The sequence below is a fragment of the Lampris incognitus genome, chromosome 9, assembly GCF_029633865.1.
Source record: "Lampris incognitus isolate fLamInc1 chromosome 9, fLamInc1.hap2, whole genome shotgun sequence".
In the NCBI taxonomy this organism is placed as follows: Eukaryota; Metazoa; Chordata; class Actinopteri; order Lampriformes; family Lampridae; genus Lampris; species Lampris incognitus.
The window spans coordinates 3,183,701-3,208,990 of NC_079219.1; the positions used below are offsets into that span (position 1 = coordinate 3,183,701).

Sequence of the window (25,290 nt, forward strand, 5' to 3'; positions counted from 1 at the left end):
GAGCAGGCTGCCTGCAATTAAGGTGGAATCAGGGAGAAATCTGCGCTGCCTTGATAATGAGCCTCGTCTGAATTATTAACGAGAGCTGTTCCCCCGGGACCCAGGCTCCCACTGAGCCCATCAACCCCTTCAACACACACACACACACACACACACACACAGTGAGCTACATATGAGCATACAAATGCAATGAAATATACTCACACACACACACACACACACACACACACTCCCAGGCACGCACAGACGGAGGGAAGAGATACACGCGTACTGTACATGGAAACGCTCGTGGGGGGGGATGAGGCAACAAAGTGACGCAGATACAGACAGGCACGCCGATGTGAGACAGACAGGCACACCGATGTGAGACAGACAGGCACACCGATGTGATACAGACAGGCACGCCAATGTGATACAGACAGGCACGTCGATGTGATACAGACAGGCACGCCGATGTGATACAGACAGGCACACCGATGTGAGACAGACAGGCACGTCGATGTGATACAGACAGGCACACCGATGTGATACAGACAGGCACACCGATGTGAGACAGACAGGCACGTCGATGTGATACAGACAGGCACGCCGATGTGAGACAGACAGGCACACCGATGTGATACAGACAGGCACGCCGATGTGATACAGACAGGCACGCCAATGTGAGACAGACAGGCACGCCAATGTGATACAGACAGGCACGCCGATGTGAGACAGACAGGCACGCCAATGTGATACAGACAGGCACACCGATGTGAGACAGACAGGCACACCGATGTGATACAGACAGGCACGTCGATGTGATACAGACAGGCACGTCGATGTGATACAGACAGGCACACCGATGTGATACAGACAGGCACGTCGATGTGATACAGACAGGCACGTCGATGTGATACAGACAGGCACGCCGATGTGATACAGACAGGCACACCGATGTGATACAGACAGGCACGTCGATGTGATACAGACAGGCACGCCGATGTGAGACAGACAGGCACACCGATGTGATACAGACAGGCACGCCGATGTGATACAGACAGGCACGCCAATGTGATACAGACAGGCACACCGATGTGAGACAGACAGGCACACCGATGTGATACAGACAGGCACGTCGATGTGATACAGACAGGCACGCCAATGTGATACAGACAGGCACACCGATGTGAGACAGACAGGCACACCGATGTGATACAGACAGGCACGCCGATGTGATACAGACAGGCACGTCGATGTGAGACAGACAGGCACACCGATGTGATACAGACAGGCACGTCGATGTGAGACAGACGGGCACACCGATGTGATACAGACAGGCACGTCGATGTGAGACAGACAGGCACACCGATGTGAGACAGACAGGCACACCGATGTGAGACAGACAGGCACGCCGATGTGAGACAGACAGGCACGCCGATGTGAGACAGACAGGCACGCCGATGTGATACAGACAGGCACGTCGATGTGAGACAGACAGGCACACCGATGTGAGACAGACAGGCACACCGATGTGATACAGACAGGCACGTCGATGTGAGACAGACAGGCACACCGATGTGAGACAGACAGGCACACCGATGTGAGACAGACAGGCACACCGATGTGATACAGACAGGCACACCGATGTGAGACAGACAGGCACGCCGATGTGAGACAGACAGGCACGCCGATGTGATACAGACAGGCACGTCGATGTGAGACAGACAGGCACACCGATGTGAGACAGACAGGCACACCGATGTGATACAGACAGGCACACCGATGTGAGACAGACAGGCACACCGATGTGATACAGACAGGCACGTCGATGTGATACAGACAGGCACGCCGATGTGAGACAGACAGGCACGTCGATGTGATACAGACAGGCACGCCGATGTGATACAGACAGGCACGCCGATGTGAGACAGACAGGCACGTCGATGTGAGACAGACAGGCACACCGATGTGAGACAGACAGGCACACCGATGTGATACAGACAGGCACACCGATGTGATACAGACAGGCACGTCGATGTGAGACAGACGGGCACACCGATGTGATACAGACAGGCACGTCGATGTGAGACAGACAGGCACGCCGATGTGAGACAGACAGGCACGTCGATGTGAGACAGACGGGCACACCGATGTGAGACAGACAGGCACACCGATGTGATACAGACAGGCACGTCGATGTGAGACAGACAGGCACGTCGATGTGAGACAGACAGGCACACCGATGTGAGACAGACAGGCACACCGATGTGATACAGACAGGCACGCCGATGTGATACAAATAGAAAAAATTTTTAACACCGCAAAGGTTCCCTGGCGCACACCTTTCATCCGCGCGCCGAGGTGACGCAGTCCCATCACGACGTCATTTCTCCGCGACAGAGCGGGTCTCGGCGGATGCGGCGCCAGGCCCGCCCGCCGCCATCGGAGAGGAACGGAAGCGGAGAGGACTTCCTGTGTGTTGGGATGGGCTACTCCAGTGCTCCAGCCGATCGAGCCAGTGTCAAATATCTGTGAGCGTTTTTCTGTCGCGGATATTTCAGATGAATTCCGTGTTCTCCATCCATCACCTGTGCGCAACACGAAGGGCCAACTGCGTGATGACGTGGCGGCGTGACAACGTGGCGGGGATCTCTGAGTCCTCACGTGATCGATCGTTAAAAATATATTGGACATTTCCTTTTCTTTCTTTCTTTCTTTTTTGTATTCCCCCCCTCTCCTTTTTCTCCCCAATTGTACTTGGCCAATTACTCCACTCTTCCGAGCCGTCCCCATCGCTGCTCCACCCCCCCCCCCCCCGCGCTGATCCGGGGAGGGCTGCAGACTACCACACGCCTCCTCCGATACATGTGGAGTCACCAGCCGCTTCTTTTCACCTGACAGTGAGGAGTTTCACCAGGGGGGCGTAGCGCGTGGGAGGATCACGCTATTCTCCCCCAGCACCGACCGACCAGAGGAGGCGCTAGTGCAGCGACCATGACACATACCCACACCCGGCTTCCCATCCGCAGACACAGTGTGTGGGCCACTTCAGGCAGTGATGCGGCACTGATGGCCTTCTTCTGGCCCTGACACAATGGATGTGAGCCTGAAGTGGCCCACATGTATAACAGCAAATATGGCCCAAATCAAATGTGGGCCTTTTTTGGCAAAGATGCGGTGCTCTGGGCAACATGTGATCTGGATGTGACCCTGAAGTGGCCCGTGTGGTAAATGGTGAATATGGCCCAAATATCACACAACTAATATGGGCCACCTTTGGCAAATACGTGGCACATGCGGCATTGCTATGACTTGGTTCTGGCCCAGATCTGGCAAACAGGAGCGGACCGCCCAAAGTGCCGCCATTCCACGTGGTATGTGGGACCTGATGAAAGTGTCGGGTGTGGGACGGGTCCGGGCCACAGCAATTTCTCTATCTGGGAGGTAACACGGGGATCGAACTGGCGGTCCCCATATCGGTAGGCAGCAGAATAGACCGCTACGCTACCCGGACATATTGGACAATATCCATTTGTCGATATGTTCCGCCGATGAGGTGGCGTTCGATAGTGCGAGACACGCGCTGTGGGGGCAACAGTGGCGGTTATTAGATAACGGGACATGATATCACCTCTGACCAAGTCCACTGAGCTGACATGTCTTATCTGCTAATTATCAACCCTCGTTAAAATAACACCTCCCGACAAGAGGATACAAAGTTAAGCAGTGTGTGCACAGGCAGGCCTCTAACGGGGGGAGGGGGTGGTGGTGAAAACACCTGAGCCACGGGGATAAACTGCCCCCCTGTTTTTATCGATATCAGTACGATATCACCGCAGGGCAACTAGTTAATGACTCGGTAAATCTGGCCGTGGTTTAATTGGAATCTTGGTATTGTGGAGGGACGCCTATAACTCACCGCCTGTCTGGTAGCGCCAAGCAAGACGTATGAGCTGCTTCAAAAGATGAAGAACTCGCTCTGTTCTCTCTGCAACCAACACCCCCCCCACCCCACCCCCGCCCTCCCTCCCTTCCATAACTCCACCCCGGGAAATAAAGAGAGATGTGATCTAGAGATCCGGCTCGTCCCGGTCACACCGAGCAGCAAACCGCCTCAGAGGAACACAGCAGCTCCTCTCCCTCGCAGCTATACAACGGCTCCACCACACATCCAGGGACACTTGTCTGACTAGGCCCCCGCCACCGTGACCACACACACACACACACACACACACACGCAGACACACACACACACACATGCAGACACACACACAGACATTGCTCTAAAATCAGATTTCAAAACACATCAGAAAAGAGCATGAGAGAAACTGACTTCCCTCACCGGGCCCCGTCCTCCTCCCAAAGCAGCCCACCCCACACAACAACACAAGTACACAACAACACAAGTACACAAGTACACAACAACACAAGTACAAGTATACAACACAAGTACACAACAACACAAGTACACAACAATACAACAACACAAGAACACAACAATACAAGTACACAACAACACAAGTACACAACAACACAACACAAGTACACAACAACACAACACAAGAGCACAAGTACACAAGAACAGAGTGTTCATGGTCGGTTTGGGGAAGCACAAGTGTGTGTGAGAGAGACAGACAGACAGAGACAGAGTAAGAAACAGAGACCGAGAGAGAGACTGAGACAGACAGACACCGAGACCGAGAGAGAGAGAGACAGAGTTAGAGACAGACAGACACAAAGACAGAGAGAGCGAGACAGAAAGAGAGAGGCAGAGAGTGAGAGAGAGACAGACAGACACAGAGAGACAGAGAAAGTGAGACAGAGTGTGAGAGACATAGAGAGAAAGAGAGAGACCGAGTGTGAGAGAGAGAGAGAGAGAAAGTGAGACAGAGTGTGAGAGAGAGACAGAGGCAGAGTGAGAGAGAGAGACAGAGTCAGAGAGAGAGAGAGACAAAGTGTGAGAGAGAGAGAGAGACAGAGTGAGAGAGAGACAGAGAGAGAGAGACAGAGTGAGAGAGAGACAGAGTGAGAGAGACAGAGTGTGAGAGAGAGAGAGAGAGAGAGAGAGAGAGAGAGACAGAGTGTGAGAGAGAGAGAGAGACAGAGTGAGAGAGAGACAGAGTGTGAGAGAGAGAGAGAGACAGAGTGAGAGAGAGACAGAGAGAGAGAGACAGAGTGTGAGAGAGAGACAGAGTGAGAGAGAGACAGAGTGTGAGAGAGAGACAGAGTGAGAGAGAGACAGAGTGTGAGAGAGAGAGAGAGACAGAGTGTGAGAGAGAGAGAGAGACAGAGTGAGAGAGAGACAGAGTGTGAGAGAGAGAGAGACAGGGTGAGAGAGAGACAGAGAGAGAGAGAGAGAGACAGAGTGAGAGAGAGACAGAGTGAGAGAGAGAGACAGAGTGTGAGAGAGACAGAGAGAGAGAGAGAGACAGAGTGTGAGAGAGAGAGAGAGACAGAGTGAGAGAGAGAGAGACAGAGTGAGAGACCGTGTGTGTGTGTGTGTCTTTAAGCCAGAGCATTAAGTGGAAAACATCAGCCTGAACAGCGCGGTGGGAAAAGAGGGAGAATTCTCCTCAGCGCTGTGCTGCTTCTTCCATGCAGGGAAAAGGAAGCTGAGACCGTGTCGTGTCCTGCACAGCGCCCCCAAACGGCCGTGAACGCAGCGGCGCGGAGGACGGGCTCGCTCGGAGAGGCTCAACAGCTGAAGTACAGCTGAGCTCGCAGGGAGACGTCTAAACCAGTTCAACCCTGCCGAGCCGGGAACCCGGCGTTCTTATCCCCCGAAGGCCCCGGTAGTAGCTGAGAGGAGCCGAGCTGGGGGAGGGGGAGGGGGAGGGGGGAGGGAGGGGGAGATCCAGCGCTGTTATCCTGTTATCTCTGAGATAACGTGATAGAAGAGATTTCTTCGAGATAAGGGAGGCACGCCGCTTAAGGCGAGTCTGGATCTCTGGCGGGGGGGAGGGGGGGGAGAGAGAGAGACTGTTGGCGCTCAAAAACACTGACGCCATCGCTCCAGCGAGGAGGCTCGTCACCTCGGTCGGCCCCCCCGCCGAAAACCCCCCACCGAGACGGCAAAGAATGTATAGAATGTCTAACGTATAGGCAGACGGGGAGAAATGTGCCAAGACAGAGAGATAGACGGAGAGATAGACGGAGAGATAGACGGAGAGAGATAGACGGAGAGATAGATGGAGAGAGACGGAGAGATAGACGGAGAGAGATAGACGGAGAGAGATAGACGGAGAGATAGACGGAGAGATAGACGGACAGATAGACGGAGAGATAGACAGGGAGAGAGATAGACGGAGAGATAGATGGAGAGAGATAGACGGAGAGATAGACGGAGGGAGCTAGACGGAGAGAGAGATAGATGGAGAGATAGACGGAGAGAGATAGACAGAGAGATAGACGGAGTGATAGACGGAGAGATAGACGGAGTGATAGACGGAGAGATAGACGGAGAGATAGACGGAGAGATAGACGGAGAGATAGACGGACAGATAGACGGAGAGATAGACAGGGAGAGAGATAGACGGAGAGATAGATGGAGAGAGATAGACGGAGAGATAGACGGAGGGAGCTAGACGGAGAGAGAGATAGATGGAGAGATAGACGGAGAGAGATAGACAGAGAGATAGACGGAGTGATAGACGGAGAGAGATAGACGGAGTGATAGACGGAGAGATAGACGGAGAGAGATAGACAGAGAGATAGACGGAGAGAGATAGACGGAGAGATAGACGGAGAGAGATAGACGGAGAGATAGACGGAGAGAGATAGACGGAGAGATAGACGGAGGGAGCTAGACGGAGAGAGAGATAGATGGAGAGATAGAGAGAGAGATAGACGGAGAGAGATAGACAGAGAGATAGACGGAGGGAGCTAGACGGAGAGAGAGATAGATGGAGAGATAGACGGAGAGATAGACGGAGAGAGATAGACAGAGAGATAGACGGAGGGAGCTAGACGGAGAGAGAGATAGATGGAGAGATAGAGAGAGAGATAGACGGAGAGAGATAGACAGAGAGATAGACAGAGAGAGATAGACAGAGAGAGAGATAGACGGAGAGATAGACAGAGAGAGAGATAGACAGAGAGATAGACAGAGAGAGACAGAGAGAGATAGACGGAGAGAGATAGACAGAGGGAGATAGACAGAGAGAGATAGACGGAGAGATAGACAGAGAGAGATAGACAGAGAGAGAGATAAACGGAGAGAGAGATAGACAGAGAGAGACAGAGAGAGATAGACGGAGAGAGATAGACAGAGGGAGATAGACAGAGAGAGATAGACGGAGAGATAGACAGAGGGAGATAGACAGAGAGAGATAGACGGAGAGATAGACAGAGAGAGATAGACAGAGAGAGAGATAAACGGAGAGAGAGATAGACAGAGAGAGATAGACAGAGAGATAGACAGAGAGAGAGATAAACGGAGAGAGAGATAGACAGAGAGAGATAGACGGAGAGAGAGACAGAGAGAGAGATAAACGGAGAGAGAGATAGACAGAGTGTGGTGGAGAGATGGAGGGATAAGAGACAGCGCGGTAATCACGGGGGTGAACTGATATTGTTTTTCATATTTCTGTCTCCTGATCGCCGTCTCTCGTGTCTGAACGCCTGCCCGCTCTCTGGCAATTTGCATGTTGCATTAATCACTTTCAGCGAGCAAATGATCCGCCGTGGCCGCCCGGGGGGGGGGGGGGAGGGGGGAGGCGGGGGGGGGGGGGAACAGACCTCTTGGCATCAGACACCCGGCTCAACCTGGATATACGGCCTCGGCCCAACTTGGCTCCGGCTGCGGGAGCCGAGGGGGAGACGCAAGGTGCTCATAATCCCGCGTATAAATCTGTCCGGCGTGCATCATACGCTCTCGTTTTTTTTGGGAGTATGCCTGCGTGTGCGTGAGCCAAGGTGGGGGCGGGGGAGGAGGGGGGAGGAGGGGGGGGGGAGTAAAATATGAATCAGCTGAAGTCTCACAGAGTTTCCAGTCTCTCCAGACTCCCCACACATCAATCGAGTGACATCCAAACACACACACACACACACTAGGCCATATGCACGCGTTTCCACGCACGCCGCAGGTTTCGAGTCTCTCCGCCCATCGCTAAGCTTCTGTCAAGCGCACTCGCCACCGCGCGTTTGACATCCACATCATTCATATTTGCCGAGTCCCCCCCCCCCTCCCTCCCTCCCCCCCCCCCCGCTCGCTCGCTCGCTCCATCTCCGTCTCTCTCGCCCGCCTGCAGCTGCCGGAGCCGGTGCACGGCGACAGGGCCGCAGGCGCCCGTCCGTCTCGTCACCTATAAATCAATTAGATGAAATAATGTTATCCGGCCCCGTGATAAACTCCACCGCCCGCCCCGCCCGCCCGCCCGCCCGGGCAGGGGTGACCGTACAGCGAGAAGGAGCGCTTCCTCCTTTTTTGTTCCGCCGCTTGATCGCCGAGCACCTTCCTCTCAGCTTATTTCCCCTCTCTCTCCAAACTACCTGGTCACCCGGCCTCGCCAACCTGCACCGACGACACGATGCTACACTCCACCAGCAACGCACACGCCCAAATCCCGTGTTGTGTGCAGGTGGTACGCCACCAGCTTCTGCTGAGAGCTGTTGTGTCCAAATACCACCTGTCACCTTCAACGGTCATGACGGCACCAGCGAGGCTCAGTTCACCCAGGTCACCAGAAGCGCCGGCATCCACAACCAGGGTTAGGGTCGGGGTCAGGGTCAGGGTTAGGGTGAGGGTCAGGGTTAGGGTCAGCGTCGGGGTCAGGGTTAGGGTCAGCATTAGGATTAGGGTCAAGGTCAGGGTCGGGGTCAGGGTCAGGGTCGGGGTTAGGGTCAGCGTCGGGGTCAGGGTCAGGGTTAGTGTAATATCCTGTTATTTGTACGCAGACTGGTGAGACTGGGCTCACTTCGTCTGAGGCGGCTCAACTTCCTATTCAATTTCTCTACAGATTCTCCCCTCTCTCTCTCTCTCTCTCTCTCTCTCTCTCTCTCTCTCTCTTTCCCTCTGTCTCTCCCTCTGTCTGTCTCTCGAAGTCCATCTTTCTGATTCGGCTGATTCCTGTCAAGATGGAAAGATGGAGGCCCCCTGACCCCTTTGCCCCCCCTGGCCCGGTGCAGACCGCTACCTAAAGACACGTTATAAATAACAGCCCCGTCACTTTGGATTAGATCGCCTTGACTGAACGCCTGGCACCCACGCCGACCCACCGAGCAAATTCCCTGGCATCCGACAGCCCTGAGCTCCAGGAGAACTTTTGCACAATACATATGCATACACACACAAACACACACAAACACACACACACACACAAATAGTGCATGCAGTCAGAGGCACACCAACGCTAGGCACACCCACTGTGCTTGCAATCTATTGTGTGTTTGCACCGAAAACTCACTTGGTGTCCTGCTGCTGCAAAAAAAAATTGAGAATGTGCATTGCACACATGCGCACACCATGCACAAGCATGCATGCAGCGTGCACGGGCATGCATGCATGCGAGCGTGCAAAGCTCTGGACCCGCCCTCTCGTCAACCACAGATGAATCTCTAAATCCTTAATGTGTGCAACCCATAACTACCCCCCCCTCCCGAAGAGTCACATAATCTATAAAAGCCCCTGGCCCGTGAAGGCATTCTTCAACCCCCTCCGAGTAAATGAAGTTACAAGCGCCAGCAGGCCGTCCCCGCACCAAGGCCCCTCTAAGGCCGACCATTAACGGCATTAACAGGGTCTAGAGCTGGACCGCGCACCATTCTCTGCAGTGACATGCTGTCAGACCAATCAGTAGGCCCGAACACACATGCCTATGGGAGTAGACAGTGTCCCCTCCCCCCTGCACCAGCCCCCCCCCCCACACACACACACACACTATCAACCCCGATGCTTTGTTACAATTGACATGTGCTGCTCCCACACATGCAGGCCTGTACACTCTCACTCCCACTCTCACTCTCTCTCACGCAAACACGGGCGCATGCAAATACGCATTCACGCGGCGGCTACCCCGAGATGCCGGCGCTCGAGCGTAATTGCCTACGGATCGCGCAGAACGCACCCACATACGGTCTCATAATTAATCGATAGCTTAAACCCCGGATCCCGCGCGCGGTTAATCATTTAGCGCGGCCGACCTTTGCAGCTCTGCGGAACGAGACCCGGCCAGGACAGCCGACCGACCCGCTCCGCTCCGCAGCGGCTCCCCACCCCCCACCCTCGTCCGCCTCCCTCCCTCGGCTGGGAGGTGTCAGAGGGTTCACCCGGCGCAGCATTCCTCCGGTCGGGGGAGGCGATTAAGAGGCTGCGGCCTCGGAACGCCGCCGCCTTCCTAGAAGTCAGAAGCCAGCAGGTATTTATAGGGACTTACTCGGGACTGTCTGCGCGCGCCGGCTGTCTAGCACCCGGCTTCCGGCGAGAGTTTCCTCCTCGTCAACAGGAGCGCTGCTGGCGCGACGCGACGGCGGAGATCACCGTCCTCCTACCGTCGCACACACGCCAGTTACGACCAACCGTCTTCTAACTGGGCCTCTGCTTTTAGTTGCCCGTTTATGCCTCCAGCACACACACACCACACCGACACACACACACACACACCGACACACACACACACACCGACACACACACACCGAGAGACACACACACACACACCGAGAGACACACACACACACACACACACCGAGAGACACACACACCACACCGACACACACACACACCGACACACACACACCGACACACACACACCGACACACACACACACACACACACACACACACACACACACACACACACACACACACACACCACATTACATCATGCAGACTGTCAGCTGCACCGTCTCATTACATTTCAATTCATTTCATCAGCAGCTTACCAACAATTTTGAGGCTTTTATCTTTTCTTCTTCTTCCCACTCTTCCTTTTCTCCTTTTCTGGCAGGAAAACACGCGCGCGCTCTCTCGTTCACGTCACATGCGTGGCGGCGGCGGCGGCGCGTGTTACCATTGATTGAGACGAGGGTGCGGGTGCGGGTGACGCAAGGAGGCTCTCCGAGCTCACCAACCAAAGCACCTTCATGAAATATGAATGCCGTCACCAGCCTCGTGTTACGCGTGTGAGAGATGCCGCGCGCGTGTGTGTGTGGGGGGGGGGGTCACGGACCGGTGCAGCGAGTTGGAATATCGGGGTGGAAAAGTGCCCAGTTACCGGTGGACCAACCGTCGTTGCCTGACGCGATGTTTCGAGCTGGCACGTTTTGTTTTTTCTCCCCCTATTTGTATTTGTCTAATTACCCCCCTCTTCTGAGCCCCCTCCCGGTCTCTGCCCCCCCCCCGCCGATCCGGGGAGGGCTGCAGACCACCGCGTGCCTCCTCCGATACACGTGGAGTCGCCAGCCGCTTCTTTTCACCTGACAGTGAGGAGTTTCGCCAGGGGGACGTAGCGCGTGGGAGGATCACGCTATTCCCCCCCAGTCCCCCCCCCCCTCGAACAGGCACCCCAACCGGCCAGAGGAGGCGCTAGTGCGGCGAGCAGGACACACACCCGCATCCGGCTTCCCACCCGCAGACACGGCCAATTGTGTCTGTAGGGACGCCCGACCAAAGCCGGAGGTAACACGGGGATTCGAACCGGCGGTCCCCGTGTTGCTAGGCAACGGAATAGACCGCCACGCCACCCGGACGCCCTCTTGTATTCAAGTGTTAATGCTGCGGCCCTCTTCTCCCCCTTGATTGCCAGACTCAGCATCATTTGTGGGTAAGTCCCCAGTGACGTAGCACAGAAGGTTCACGCCACAACAAGCGGAAGTAAGATTTGTGGGCCTCATAATGTCGTTCCCATCACAGTACCTGCCGCTGAGCACACCTACGGCGCGTCATTAGCTAATTGAGGTTGGTTTTTTTGCAGAGTTCTGGTCACGCCAGGTGTGCTGATCCAGAACGCGTTCGCATCCGTTGCCCCGGCCCGGCGGTAGGAGTTGCGGAGGCGCAGCGTTACAGGTCGTGTAACAGCCCGAGTAACGCGTAACATCTGCTGTGCTCGGAGGAGCCACTCCACCACCTGCTGCACCTCCCTGGCTGGCCGGGAGCAAGGCGGCTACACGCGGGCCCTCTGCACACTGCGGCTCCGTACCCGACTGGAGCCAGGTCCGCGCAGCTACCGACATCGCCGCAGCCTGCTTTTAAAACGACGCACCTAATCCTCCGTCATTACCTGAAATGGGCCCTGAACCTCAGACTCCCGAACGCCAAACCCCCTAATTTGCAGCGTTAGGAACAGCAGACTGGCACATCGGGGGGGGGGGGCGGAGATGAAGAGGGCCCGCAGGCTGAGACCTCGGCGCGCCCCGATGACGCGGCTAAGCTTACCTGCGGACACACCTTAGCCACGTTCACTTCAACGGAGCGCGGGCTTAAGGAGTCCGTCAGGCGCCCGGCGATTACGGCCGCGCGCAGGCAGGGGACTCGACTCGTGACAGGGTTCGCTTTTGCGTCACAACAACAGGGCGCGCACGCCCCGGCGGGGAGCCGATCCCGCAGGCACACCGCCGCTCATGCGGCGCTCGCGTCACGTGGGGCGCCAAATGACATTACGCTGGTCTCGCGAAGAACACTTGATTCGATGACACGCTTCTCACAATAAGTCCGCCGCCGCGTGGGTGGGCGGACTTATTCAGAGAGGGCTTTTCTTTCTCAGAACGTCAAATGGACATTTGATTGCCTCTTCAATCATCCCGCGAGGTTGGGTAATATAGTGACGTTTGTTCAGCATCAACAAAAACTTTTTTATATTTGCCACGGGGGGTGGGGGATGGGGGGGGGGGAGCACATTCCTGCGATCCAAGCTGCAAACTGGGGGGGGGGGGGGGGCGGTAACGCGTCAAGCGAAGGCCTGCTCTGGCTCCGCCTGTATGCCTCCCCGGCTCCTGAGACAGTGTGGCGGAGACACGACAGGCTTTCCAGGACTAACATCGACCACCTCGTGAGAGAGCTCCCAGGTCAGGACTAGGCACCGCTGCCTCCCTCCCTCCCTCCTTCCTCTCCCCTGTCTGGAGACGGTTGTAATGAAGAGGAATGAGATGAGGGGAGGTTAACAGCCTGGGCAGACGTCCAGGAGGTTGCTCTAGGCTCACAGCCAGACAGACAGCGGTGGCGGTGGCGGTGGATTGCGGTCAGCTGAGAGCCCCCTTCTGAATACTAACACTGTGGACAGCTGACCCCTGACCAGCCAGAGGAGTCTCCCCCTGGTGAGCCCTGCACTTGCTCGCAAGAGATAAGAGGTGTGCACGTCTTGCCGGGGCTATTTGCATTCAAACCGGACCAGCGCCTCCTATTTCGTGTGATTTGGACCAGACGGGAAGTGACGCCAACAACCGCCATGCTTATTGTTGTGCTCATGGGCTTTTGTGTATTTTGACGGACGTACTGTGCAGACACACACCCACACACACACAACTTGATTTTCTTTACTTGTGAGAACCCTCGTTGACTATAGAATCGCTCTCTGGCCCCTACCCTCGAACCCTAACCTTGACCATCAGAGCTACACGTCTAATCCCAGCCTTTCCCCAACCCCCGAAGCGAAGAACCCGTCTTCACTCTTGTGTTGGAAAACTCACGTTGCTCCTCGTAACTAGAACAAGAACACACGCACACGCACACTCACGCGCACACGGTCGCTACCCCGGTCTATTATACTCCGCCACCGATGATCCATTAGAATGACTGACGGCGGTAATGAGTCAAGGCGAGGTAACGCACGGCGCCATCCGTGCGTAACCCCACACAGAAAGCGCACCGTGACGTGCGGCAGCAGCCTGCGTGACCGGAGAGGTGAAGGTTCCCGTCCTCACTACGGGGGGACGACGCTCTCTAATCCCACCTCTGCTGCTTCATGCGGGCTTTTCTTTTGTGTTTTGTTTTTTTTTACCCCGTTTACGCCTCAGTTCGCCTTACCTTCCATCCAGCCGAGCTGTTGCTGTCGCCCTTATCCTTGAAATAGGGCACGTAGCGGACCATCCAGTCGTATATCTGCGACAGCGTCAGTCGCTTCTCGGGGGTGCTCTCGATGGCGCGGGTGATGAGGTCCGCGTACGACTGGTTGCCCCACGCGTTCCGCCGCGACGACTTGGCTTTGCGCAGCTGGCCGCTCGCGTCGAGCGCCGCGCCGGCCAGGCACGGGTGCGCCGCGCCGGCGGGCGCCGCCGGCGCGCCGGCCGGATGCTTCAGCTCCCCCGGCGTCCCGCCCGCGAGCCCGGCTCGGCACGCGGGGACGTCCTCCGGTTCCACCTTGATGATGCCGGCCAGCGGCAGACGCCCGCCGACCTCGTGGCCAACGGGGAAATCCTCCGGGCAAGGCATGGGCCAGGTGCACGAGCGAGGCCGGCTTTGCGGCTCGAAATCCGAATCGACGTCAACGTGGTGAGGCTCCAGTTCGTCGTCCTCCATCATCAACATTTACCCTCGGTCGGGATGGAGTGAATCGATCGAAGGAGAGCGAGAGAGAAAGCGAGAGGGGGGGTGGGTGGGTGGTGGTGGGGGTGTATCCCCACGATTCCCGTATCGTGTTCAATAATACCGCTCGAAGCCAAAATCCGTCTCGTGACAGGGATAATAAGCCTCGTACAGTCCCGATTCAATAACACATCACTGAAGGAGCCGGTCGCAGAAATGGATCATGTTGGATGCGAGAAGGGGAGAGGGGGAGGAGGGGAGGGGGGGGTCACAGCCTCGCGTGTAGAGATAAGAGTAGTAATAAAAGTAATAATAACCTTTCGTCCATTTTTAACCTCGAGCGAAACGTCCCGTTAACGGCCCCGGTCACTTGTTCCGTTTACATGACCCCCCCCGAGCCGGTCCAAAGCCCCAGCACGCGTATGTCAGCCGGCTCCGAGAGGCTGCTCCCCGCCCGCCCGCCCGCCCGCCCGCCGGCCGGCCAGCCGGGCTGCAGCAACAGATGATACCTCGGATAAGCGCCGCGCTCGTGGGCAGCCGTCGATTACACTCCGCCGGGAAGGCAACGCGAACAATGGGGAGGAGGAATCAGCGGGGGTCGCGTGTCGCGTGTCCGTGGAGCATCCGGCGACGCGCGAGCTGCCCCGCTAATTGTTAAATCTTCCTAGTCTGCGCCGGGATTAAGATGGCAGTGGCACATGCCGAGTCCGTTCTCCGTGGAACAGCCTCCCTCTTCTCTCCCCCCCCCCAAAAAAAAAACTGTCCGCAAATGATAAGGAAGGCGCGCGCGCGCGCACGTGACGAATCGATCGATCTCCAGTCAGTCGGGGAGAGGGGGGGGAATGAAATATATATATATATAAATATATATATATATATATACGGGCTATGCATATATCCCGGCAGCAACCGAATTTCTCGTCCACTCTTATCCGCACCCCCTCCTCCGTTGACAAATGTTCACTTTTACCGCACCTCCTCCACGCTCCTCTCTCACACTCGGATGAACCCTTCCCCTGTCTCCCCAGCCTCCCTCTCACTCGCGGATCCCACACACATGTTCTCATTTGCTTACAACCCGCTTCGTCGATGGCGAGCCGATGATGACGCGCTGGCGCTGTATGGCGGAGACGCTGCCAATTGGAACGCGCTCATGGAATCAATACTCCCACCCCCACCCCCCCACACCACCCCACCCCCGAACATGATTACAGAGAGAAGCATCCCCATTTCTCCTCTCCACACCGTCTCTCCATTATGAAGGGGCTGGAAGGGTGGGAGGGGAGGGGAGGCGGGGGAGGGGGGGCGTCGACGTCCAAATTCTTAATCAAAACTCTGCGTAATGATCTTTCTGGCGGAGCATCACACGCTACCCCAGCGCGCTTCGCGGGCCAAGCATCCACGTTTAATGACGACAATCTAGACGAGTTGACAAATCATCTGGAAGGGAGGGAGGAGGGGGAAGACACCTCGCAGGCAGAGGACGGCATCTTATTCCGACGCGTATCCCGGTTTATCTTCGTGCGTTATAATTTATTCGGCACACGTCATGCTGGCACAGCGTCGCCAAGTGACCTCCGGCGAGACCCGACTTGGCGCGCGTGAGGGTTCACCTCCGGGATAACGTGCACGGCTCGCGAAGCGGCGGGACTTCTCCGACACGACGAGATGGATTTAGCGTCCAGATTAAGGCAGATTAGGTAAACCCCCAGATTTTGAAAACCGGGAGGGGTGGGTGATGTGGAGCTCGGTTTCTCGGCATGCCTAAGGGTCATCTCCGCTCCCTGCCAGAAAAACAAAACATAAAAAAAATCGATGGCAAAAACGCCTTTTGCGCATGCTCGGTAATCCGGGTAAGGAAAGCACAAAGTTGAATCAGTTCACGTGGACAAATAACACGATATGACGCGTTGCGTGCCACGCGCACGCCAGAATCCAATGGGTGCGTGCAGGTGACACGCCGTCCTTTCCGTCAGCTTCTGTGGAGGGCTGCTGCGTCCAAATACCTCGCGTCACCCTGAACGGTCATGACGTCACCAGCGAGGCTCAGTTCGCCCAGTTCACCAGAAGCGCGGGCGTCCACAACCAGGGTTAGAGTCAGGGTCAGGGTTAGGACCGGGGTCAGGACTAGGACCGGGGTCAGGGTTAGGACCGGGGTCAGGACTAGGACCGGGGTCAGGGTTAGGGTTGATTTAATTACAACCCCCCCCCCCCCGCTTAACTGCTTGTGGATGTCCGCGCATCACGTGAACTGAGTGAACTGAGCCTCGCTGGTGACGTCATGAACGTTCAAGGTGACGCGTGGTATTTGGACGCAGAAGCTGATGCAAAGGACGGCGGATCACCTGCACGCAGAAGACCGGGTTGGTATTGGTTCTAAGGGCGGGGATACCTGCAGTCAGCTGGGACCGGAGAGGTCACTTGGATGAGTTGACGGAACGTCTCCCCCCCACTAAGCGGTGCGTCCGGTCCAGAGGAACCGGCTCAGCTTTCTCTGGCGGGAAAACGTGACGACAGAATTGCAACGCCACCTTCCCAGAACAATTCGTCGTCATTGGTAGAAAGGATGTTCTAACCCTGTCTGAGCCGCGTGCGTAATCCCCCGGGGCACACTGGCCGAGGGGATTCCGACCACGCCTCCGAGAAGAGGCGCCGCCCCCTTCCGGGTGGCAACCCAGGTGCTGCAATTGTCCGCCGTCTCCCTTGCGATCAAATCCGTGTGACTTTCTGGAGCCAGTTCCGATCTGTTAAGAGTAGGTTATTATACCTACCGTATTTAGTATCACGTTTTCCTTTGGTGGGTTGCTGAGTCCCCCCCCCCACACACACACACATACACAAACAACAATGCTTCACATTTACACAGTTGCACAAATCCTCACCGACACCCCCCCGCTGCAGAGCAAGGGTACGTCACCGGCGAGTGGTTTTTGGAGGAGACTGCATTACTTGAGAGCTAAACTAGAATAAACTAGCCCAGAGAGCAAAACTGCTGTGGCCCAGACCCGTCCCACCCGTCCCTATTATACATGTGGGCCACTTCAGGCTCACATCCATTCTGTCAGGGCCAGAAGGTCATCAGTGCCGCACCACTGCCTGAAGCGGCCCACATCCCGGATGCTGTCTGGGATCAGTTTTCAATACACTAGTCCACCTATTCACAACATGTACGAACCGACACACACATACTGAGCAGACCAGGACTAATCAACACGAGCTCTTATGAGAGCACGCTGGCACGGCTGCGCCGCTTTCACAACGGGACTACTGTCAAACAATACCACTCCTCCAAACAGGGTCCACATAGTCTCGGATTCTGAGACTCCCAACTAATCCGGCTTGTCTTGAATGAGGTTTTACGGTCACGAACGACATTCTGGTGCAGTTCAGCTCCGCTGCGGCGTTGGCCTGAGAGAGCGACACGCCCTCGTATCTACGGAGCGACACACGCATAGCTGCAAAAACCCGATCAAAACAACCCGCCGTGCGCCAAGTGCACCGGCAGGGCCGGCCTCCGGGGGCCCCACCCTCCGTGCGAGGCGCGCACAGCCAGAACCCTTCTCGAAAGTTACACAACGCGGTTTACTGTGTGCGCTCAGCCGTGACTGATTTCAAAAAAGTGGATCTTGGGAAATTTGTGTCAGAAATAGCACGCGCAATTTAGACGTGGGTCGACGTGTCACGGTGAGTCACGGTATGACTAAACGCCCGGCATCGGTGGAATTAAAGTGCCGTGCGGCTAATGGCTGTTTGTTTCTGCCAAAGCTGTTTCCTAAAAAACAGAAAACCTACTGGGCCGCTGAGCGTAATTACAGAAAAGCCTTGTGAAACCCACTCCCGGTTCTTTTCTCTTCTATCGGGCACGGGAACGGTTATTACCCGAGACATCAACGGAGGACGCGCAACGGGCCCTTCCACGCACCCAACTGCATCAAACTGTGCCATGGCTGCTCGTTGGGCCTTCTTGTTTCGGTAAAAGTCACGTGCCTCCACTTTCAACGCAGGGGTGCAGGAACTGTACGAGCAGCAACTCCGAGCGCCAGCGTCCGGGCTGCATCCTGCGTTACATAACGTGTCTCGCACACCCTTGCATGGACAAAGAAGAGAGGAGTCATCGACAGTAATAATAAGACAGTTGACCCAAATCGAACGGATTAGTGCTGGACCACATGTAAATAGGAAGAAGAGTTGGGGGGCGGGGAGTCTGTTTGTTTGGGCCCCTCCAGGCAGAGTACTACACTGTTCCCATACCAGACATTCCAGAGGCAGTGCGGCTGGCTTCAGGCTCTCTGTGGCTGATCCCGGAACAGCGCGTTCTGCACAATGCCGGTTGCTCCAGCCAGCCACAAGCGAGGCAGAGCACCGCAGCAACAACAAGGCAGAGCTCTGTGCCTGTCAATTTAGAACCCAAAAAAAGCAACTCTGGCATTTCATTCACATAGCACAAGGAATGCGATTCTTTTTTCCCCCTTTTCTTTTTTTAAACACCCACTTCTGCTCAGATAAGGCGAGGCCCGCCCTTATTCCCTTCGACCCCGTGCACCCCCGCTGTCCCCTGTGGGGACGGGCCGAGCGGAAGCCGGATGAGCCACGAGAAGGCCTTCTGGGAGATCGATCCCTGTCCTGGGACCCCGCCTCCCCTCCGGTTCTCCTTCGCTCCCGGCATCCGTCCTCCGCTCCTTTAACAAGCATATGGGCTCCCGACGACACGGGGAGGAGAGGGCTCTAATCCAAGTATCGGGAATGTTCCCCGAGTAGGCGAGGCCGGATTTCACCCCTCCGTGGCACCGGCCCAATTACGGCTGACTTAAAGACTTCCTGCCCGAGGCAAGAGCCAGCTTATTGTGGCACAGATCTTGGCACCAGCTCCACCAGCTATGAACATAATGTTCAGAGTCAGCAAAGACAATAGGTGCCAAGAGTTTTAATTAAGACTATGTTTAGGAATGAAAAGTAAAGCCATGTGCAGGTAATGGCTTCTCTGTGCCGTTCCAGAGGTCTGACACAAACAGGTTTAACTAACACTATCTGCCTCGGCTCATTAATTATATTTACCAGTTGAACACTCGGAGCCATAAAACAGCCCAAGGGTGAAAATGAGTGTGGTACTATTACTCATTTTCAGAGGCACAGCAAACATTATTGGCCACTAGTTAATAAAAGCTTTTCAGCTCTGTGATTAGAATTGAAGGAGGAAGGGTGGACGGTGAGTGGGGTGTACCCTACATCTGCTATACCACGTAGGGCCGCACTACTACTGGTCTGCAGGCACTTCGGCCCATATCGCTGCTTTCCGGATAACGTAAAAACCATAAACACTGTACGCTCAAAACGGTTCATTTTACAAGCGTTCAAGACAGAAAAGGTGTCGCCACTTGATCCCACCTTTTACTGAATTACCGGTGACAATCGCATCAATGAACGCCATCTTACCATATCCTTGCCAATTATTCATGCGCTTATCGACTTTTCGGAGGAAGGAACTCTGGTCTGTATTTCTCTCAAATAAAGCAAGCAGCATATCACTTGGCCTCCAGCGGCGGGTTAAATCATGCACTTGCACAAGCCATTGGTTGGCCGGCTCCACACTAGCTGAACGGGCCGGATGCCAAGACACTGATTAGCCCAGCTCTGCCTCTGTTCTTCAGGCGGTGTGGAGCCGAGGTGCAGCGGGAGTCCGGTGCATCACCAAAGAGCACCGTGCTAAACACAAGTTTAAGTGGAAGAAAGCCAACAGGCTGTGGTGTATCCATGCTGGACATGTAAAGCCTTGAGCAGCGAGGCATCTGCCTCTTTAATACATAATTCACTTAAGAGCTGAAACATCATGCTTCAGACCTAGGGGCCAGAAGTCTGCTTTTGGTGGTTAGAGGAACATAAAACTGTCTCCATCAGATAATCTGGATACAGTACTCTACACACAGAACTGTAAAATAAGAGTGATTCCAACAAAGAACAGATCTGCCTCCAGGCGAGCACATAAATGAAAACGAACACACTGAGATATTTTGCATTTTACAATGTGCGAAGGGGTGGCCATCGAGACGCACCTCGATAGTAATCTATTCACCTTTCCGCACCAATGAGCCCGTCCTCGTCAGCCTTGATATCCAGGTAGGTCAATGAATAGAGACAGCCACCTGCCCTCTAGCGCTCGCCTCAGACATGCACGAGGTCACTTTGCAATGCAATCCTTTCAAATGTACCTTGCTGCTCAGGTATTATTAGACGCACTCACTACTTATTGCTGGCATTACTAAAACAGCTGACAGGATATGCATTTGATGGCTACTTCGATTTTCTACAGGATACTGGACATAAGGAAGATGCTTGTTGAAAAGGCCATTTTGGTATTCGGCACGAACACTGAAGAACCTGAGGCTGCTGCAGGGCTTTCATGTGTAATAGCCTCAGCTCAGGTTGCCATGAAAGGGGCACTAATGAGTTAACAGTAGAAATGAGGGAGGAAGGCAGGGAAAATCAATGCTTTTGTGAGGAGAAGAAAGGGAGGCTTTCACAGGTCTATGTATCATTAAGCAATTGAGAAAGCTAATTAGAGCGGGGGGGAAGAGATGAGCAGATCTCCTGGATAATTATTTCCATGGCAACCACAGCTCATGTGTAGATGATCTGAGGTGGCAATCTAAATGGCTCTTGTGAAACCGCTCGAGTTAAAAGAAGAGCAAGGGAGACCCCTAGTGTGGGGAAACAAGACAACTACAGATAAAAATGACTGCTTTAAAAAACAGCAACTTTTTTGTTTTTTAATAAACTTAAGAAAAATATTTGAAAAAGAAGAATAAGAAAGGAAAAGGCTCAGGGTCAATATCACTTTTTTTTTTAAAAGAAAAAAGACCTTGATAAGCAAACGATCAACCGATCTATGCCGACGGCACTTCATTACTGCCCTTCAAAGCATTGTGGTGGTTTTTTTATGTATTTTAGTTATTAATCTCTCCTTGGATTTACTACAGCAATACTCTATCGTTTCCCTGTTAGTCAGAGAATCAATAAACTCCAAAGAAGAATAAGCCATACTTACAAATATCCTCGCTACAGTTACCAAAGCTGAATATGTTTAACCGGCTTCAGGGGATGCTTGACAGGCTTAATTTTTTAGCAAGTTTAGGTGATCTATTCAGGTAAGACCTGTACAAATTCCAGCCTTTCTACCTAGAAATTGCACGCTGGGTGAAAAAACAATTATGTTCCCTCAACTGCTCAGCTCCAATTTTAGTTGAAACAGACACAAATCTCTAGTGACCAGCAAGAGTGTTTTGTTTTAACTCAAAAGCTGAAATAACCAGCATAGCAAGTCTTAAGCCAAACGTCTACTGATAGGTTTTTCCAGTTTGCATGAGAATTTTGAGAACATTAGCTTCACTACCAAGAGAGTTTAACTCGAGTTACAGTCTGTCTGAAGGCAGAAAAAAAAAAAGACTCATACATCAGGATATGTCAGATTCATCCATGATAGCATGAGGAAACCCAAGAAGACCTCGTGACCTTTTCTCAATGTCTCTGTTTGCTAGGGTCAATCTTCTCTAGATGAACCAAGGGCTTGAGCTGCTCAGCAAAGCTACGCATGTCCTCCGACACAGTGTCCTGACCAGCGGGGGCCAACACACTCAGTTCCACCAAGTAGGATAATGACAGGCGCTCTGTATTCTCTGTGTTCCCTGGTACCAGGATCCGTGACAGTTTGCTAACCACAATTTTCATCACACCTTTCCGAAATATGTGCCCATTGGCCACAAACTCATGGTCCATACGGAAGCCCATCTCGTTGAGAAACTCTGGCAGGGTGTGTGAGGCAGCCACGTCCACACAGTTACGCACCAGGGCGTAGCGACTCTTGTCACCCACCTCAGGTTGGCCCAGGTAACGCAGGTGCCACGGCACTGTAGGGTGCGACAGGGATCGCCGGGCACGTAGGATAAATGGGTTGCCTTGTTGGCCTTTCAAAAGGTATACTAGCTCGTGATCCATAAAGGTCTCGGGCTCCATGTTGTCACATAGACCTCGGAGGCGATGTAGGAGACTGTCAAGGGCCTGGTCTAAAACGCTGCCTGGAACGATAGCGCAGAGCAATATCAGTACAGACTGCCAATAACTGGATTACAGCAATAACAATGTGCAATACTCTAGAGTGAATGTATCTCTCTCCACAGTTTTCTGTGAATCACTCCCAACTAACCTTGCAACAGATACTCCATCATGTTGATTGTGCCCACAGTGACGGGCATCACAGCGACAGGGGGAGCCTCCATCTCTTCTCTTTAAGTACGCCCCCAAACTGTGGAATATGCACCTAGCAATATCAGAGGCAGGTTTAGTGGACATCGTCAAACAAAAGCTGAAAACATCATTTTGGTCTAATTTTCATTAAAATCATAGCCTATCCTCCGATCTACACTACCGTTTACTTGATCATCGAGTAATTTTAGTTTTACACCATCTCTCACAAACATCCAACCTTATAACTTTATTTGCTCTTAAAATTCTCTTTTGTGACGGTACTTTATAACAACTGAAACCTCCTTCTAATTGTATTTTTTCCTACTTGTGATCATTTTGTCTGTTTCTAGTGTGAAGCGCTTTTACCTACATTTCATGTATGAAAAGCCCAATTTAAATGAAGCTTATCATAACCATTATTAGTGTGAATGGCCGCTTTGCAGTTCTTTATTTATTTTTCTTCCACCCATTTTTTCACACTTTGTAGCTCCTTCATACTTTTAGCTGCTGAAACCATTCAACTATCAAAATGTTCAACTCATTATGGACATTATTGCTCCCCTTTCAGATTTTTCATACCTTTTTAACTTTTTGAAATATTCAACTTTTTTCAGCCATTTTTTGAATTTGAGTCAATGGGGGACTTTTGCAACCTTTCCACCTCTTTTACTCCTTCATACTTTTAGCCACTGAAACCATTCAGGTATCAAAATGGTCATCTCTTTAAGCCCATTAAGGCTCACATTTCGGTTTTTTTAAATCTTTTATACTCTTAGATATATTAAGCTTTTTCTACTTTTTCAAAACAATGGAAGTCTATGGGGAAAGGTTGAAACCCTCGTCACCTTTGAACTGTATCTCCTCCTTCATTTTTTGAGCTAGAAACCCCATTTAAAGCGTAAACAGTTCAGGACATTCAGCTCTTTCAGAATCCTATTCTGATTTTAAAAATATTTTATTGTTTTTTAACAATTCAGCTCTAAAGTTTAGCAATTCCGCCTTACACTTTGTCTGTTAGAACGTTCAGTCCAATTGTGACGTCACATATCAATTTGAAACTCAACTGCCAGCCTAATTAGTGTGAATTCACACTATTGCTTTGCAGTTCTTTATTAGTGGCACCACTTCCACTTTTGCATACTTTAAACTACAGAAACCATTCAACAATCAAACTATTTGTGTATTTAGCACATTATGGCAAATTTTTCAGTTTTTTTTTACACCTTTAAAACATTTAAAATATTCAGCCATTTCACATTTCAGTTTCCAGGTATTTCAGGTAAGCTAGTGACTTTCTGACTTTTCCTATTCATCCATTTTCAGCAATGCTTTCGCCATTTCTTTCTGCAGCTCAGCATTCACACGCTTGTTCTGTGGAACAGCATGTTTCTGGTTCTATGACTTCCAAACACGTTTTAACACAACTGATCTAACGGTGTGCAGCCCAACCGTGTCACTGTCCTCATGCTTCGAGCCTGCTCAGCAGAGACAATACTTAGCTTCAGCTCTCATTGTACTTCCACCTTATCCACCTCCTTTCAAAGGTATCTTGTATAAAGCACTCCCAGAACTCAAGTATTGACGATGACTTTTTCTTCATTATCATTATCTTTACCTCTGTGTGTTTTCCGTGTCACCCCCCTCGGTAGGAGCTGCTTACGTGACACCGCGGCTTCGCAGGCCGCGCCGGTATTAAGGATGAATGGCTGAGCCGCCGGTTAGCGCATAACGACGATTAGCTTTAGCTAACCCCGGTATTTGCCACTTTTTCGGACGAGATGACAAAAGTAGAGCTAGTGAAGCGCACTGCGCTTAAAAGCGTGATGTAAATAACATTTTTAAACAACTTTTCTTCGAAACAGCTACTACTTCTTCTTCTGCTTCTTCTTATTCTTCGTCTTCTTCTTCTCCTGCTTCTGCTTCTTCTTCGCTGTCATTCGTCGCTTGACGCGTCATATCGGCGGCTGGTTTCCGTCTTTAAAAGAGCACTATTGCCATCTACTGCTCCGGAGTATATTCGCTAATATTCAACAACAACAACAAACTTTATTTATAGAGCATATTTCATACATGGGCAACACAATGTGCTTTACATAAAATGAAGATACAATGGAAACACTCTTAAAAGTGTAAATGTAGAAAATAAATGTGCACACCATGTGCGCAGGAATCGGAGTAGAATATAAAAATGTCAAAATATACAAAATACACACACACACACACACACACACACACACACACACACACACACACACACACACACACACACACACACACACACACACACCAAGAACTTAGCTGTAGGCTGTTTTGAAAAGTAAGGTTTTTAACCTGCTTTTAAAGGTGTCAAGTGTGGGGGGCCTCCCTCAGGTCCTCGGGCAGGAAGTTCTGGCGTACAGGCAGCTTTAGGGTAAGTACGAGGGATGGTTGTCAAGTCGAGTCAAGTTTATTTATATAGCACATTTAAAAGACCTCTTCCTCTGGACCTGAGAGTTCCTGCTGGTTTGTATCTAATTAGCATGTCTTTCATAGATAGACTGGGGTGCAAGGCCATTTAGAGCTTTATCCTGTATAAACGTCCACATTTTTCAAAGGCTGCAGGGTAATACACAGTAA

The 25,290-nt window shown here is 52.7% G+C and overlaps 2 protein-coding genes across 2 annotated transcripts in view; both read right to left on the reverse strand.

Annotated features, from left to right (window-relative positions):
• Nucleotides 1-14,439, reverse strand: part of foxo6b (forkhead box O6 b) — a 56,527-nt gene extending 42,088 nt beyond the window's left edge. The window contains exon 1 of the mRNA XM_056286749.1: nucleotides 13,939-14,439. Coding sequence (XP_056142724.1) covers nucleotides 13,939-14,439 — 501 coding nt within the window. The remainder of the gene's footprint in view (nucleotides 1-13,938) is intronic.
• A 6,755-nt stretch (nucleotides 14,440-21,194) lies between these two features.
• med18 (mediator of RNA polymerase II transcription, subunit 18 homolog (yeast)) lies at nucleotides 21,195-24,579 on the reverse strand. The gene is made up of 3 exons (XM_056286720.1): nucleotides 24,290-24,579; nucleotides 22,634-22,747; nucleotides 21,195-22,505 (listed from the first exon to the last, which is right to left on the reverse strand). The coding sequence occupies exons 2-3, from the start codon at nucleotides 22,704-22,706 to the stop codon at nucleotides 21,949-21,951; spliced, it is 630 nt and encodes a 209-aa protein (XP_056142695.1). The 5' UTR covers nucleotides 22,707-22,747; nucleotides 24,290-24,579; the 3' UTR covers nucleotides 21,195-21,948.
• Between the last annotated feature and the right edge of the window lie 711 nt (nucleotides 24,580-25,290).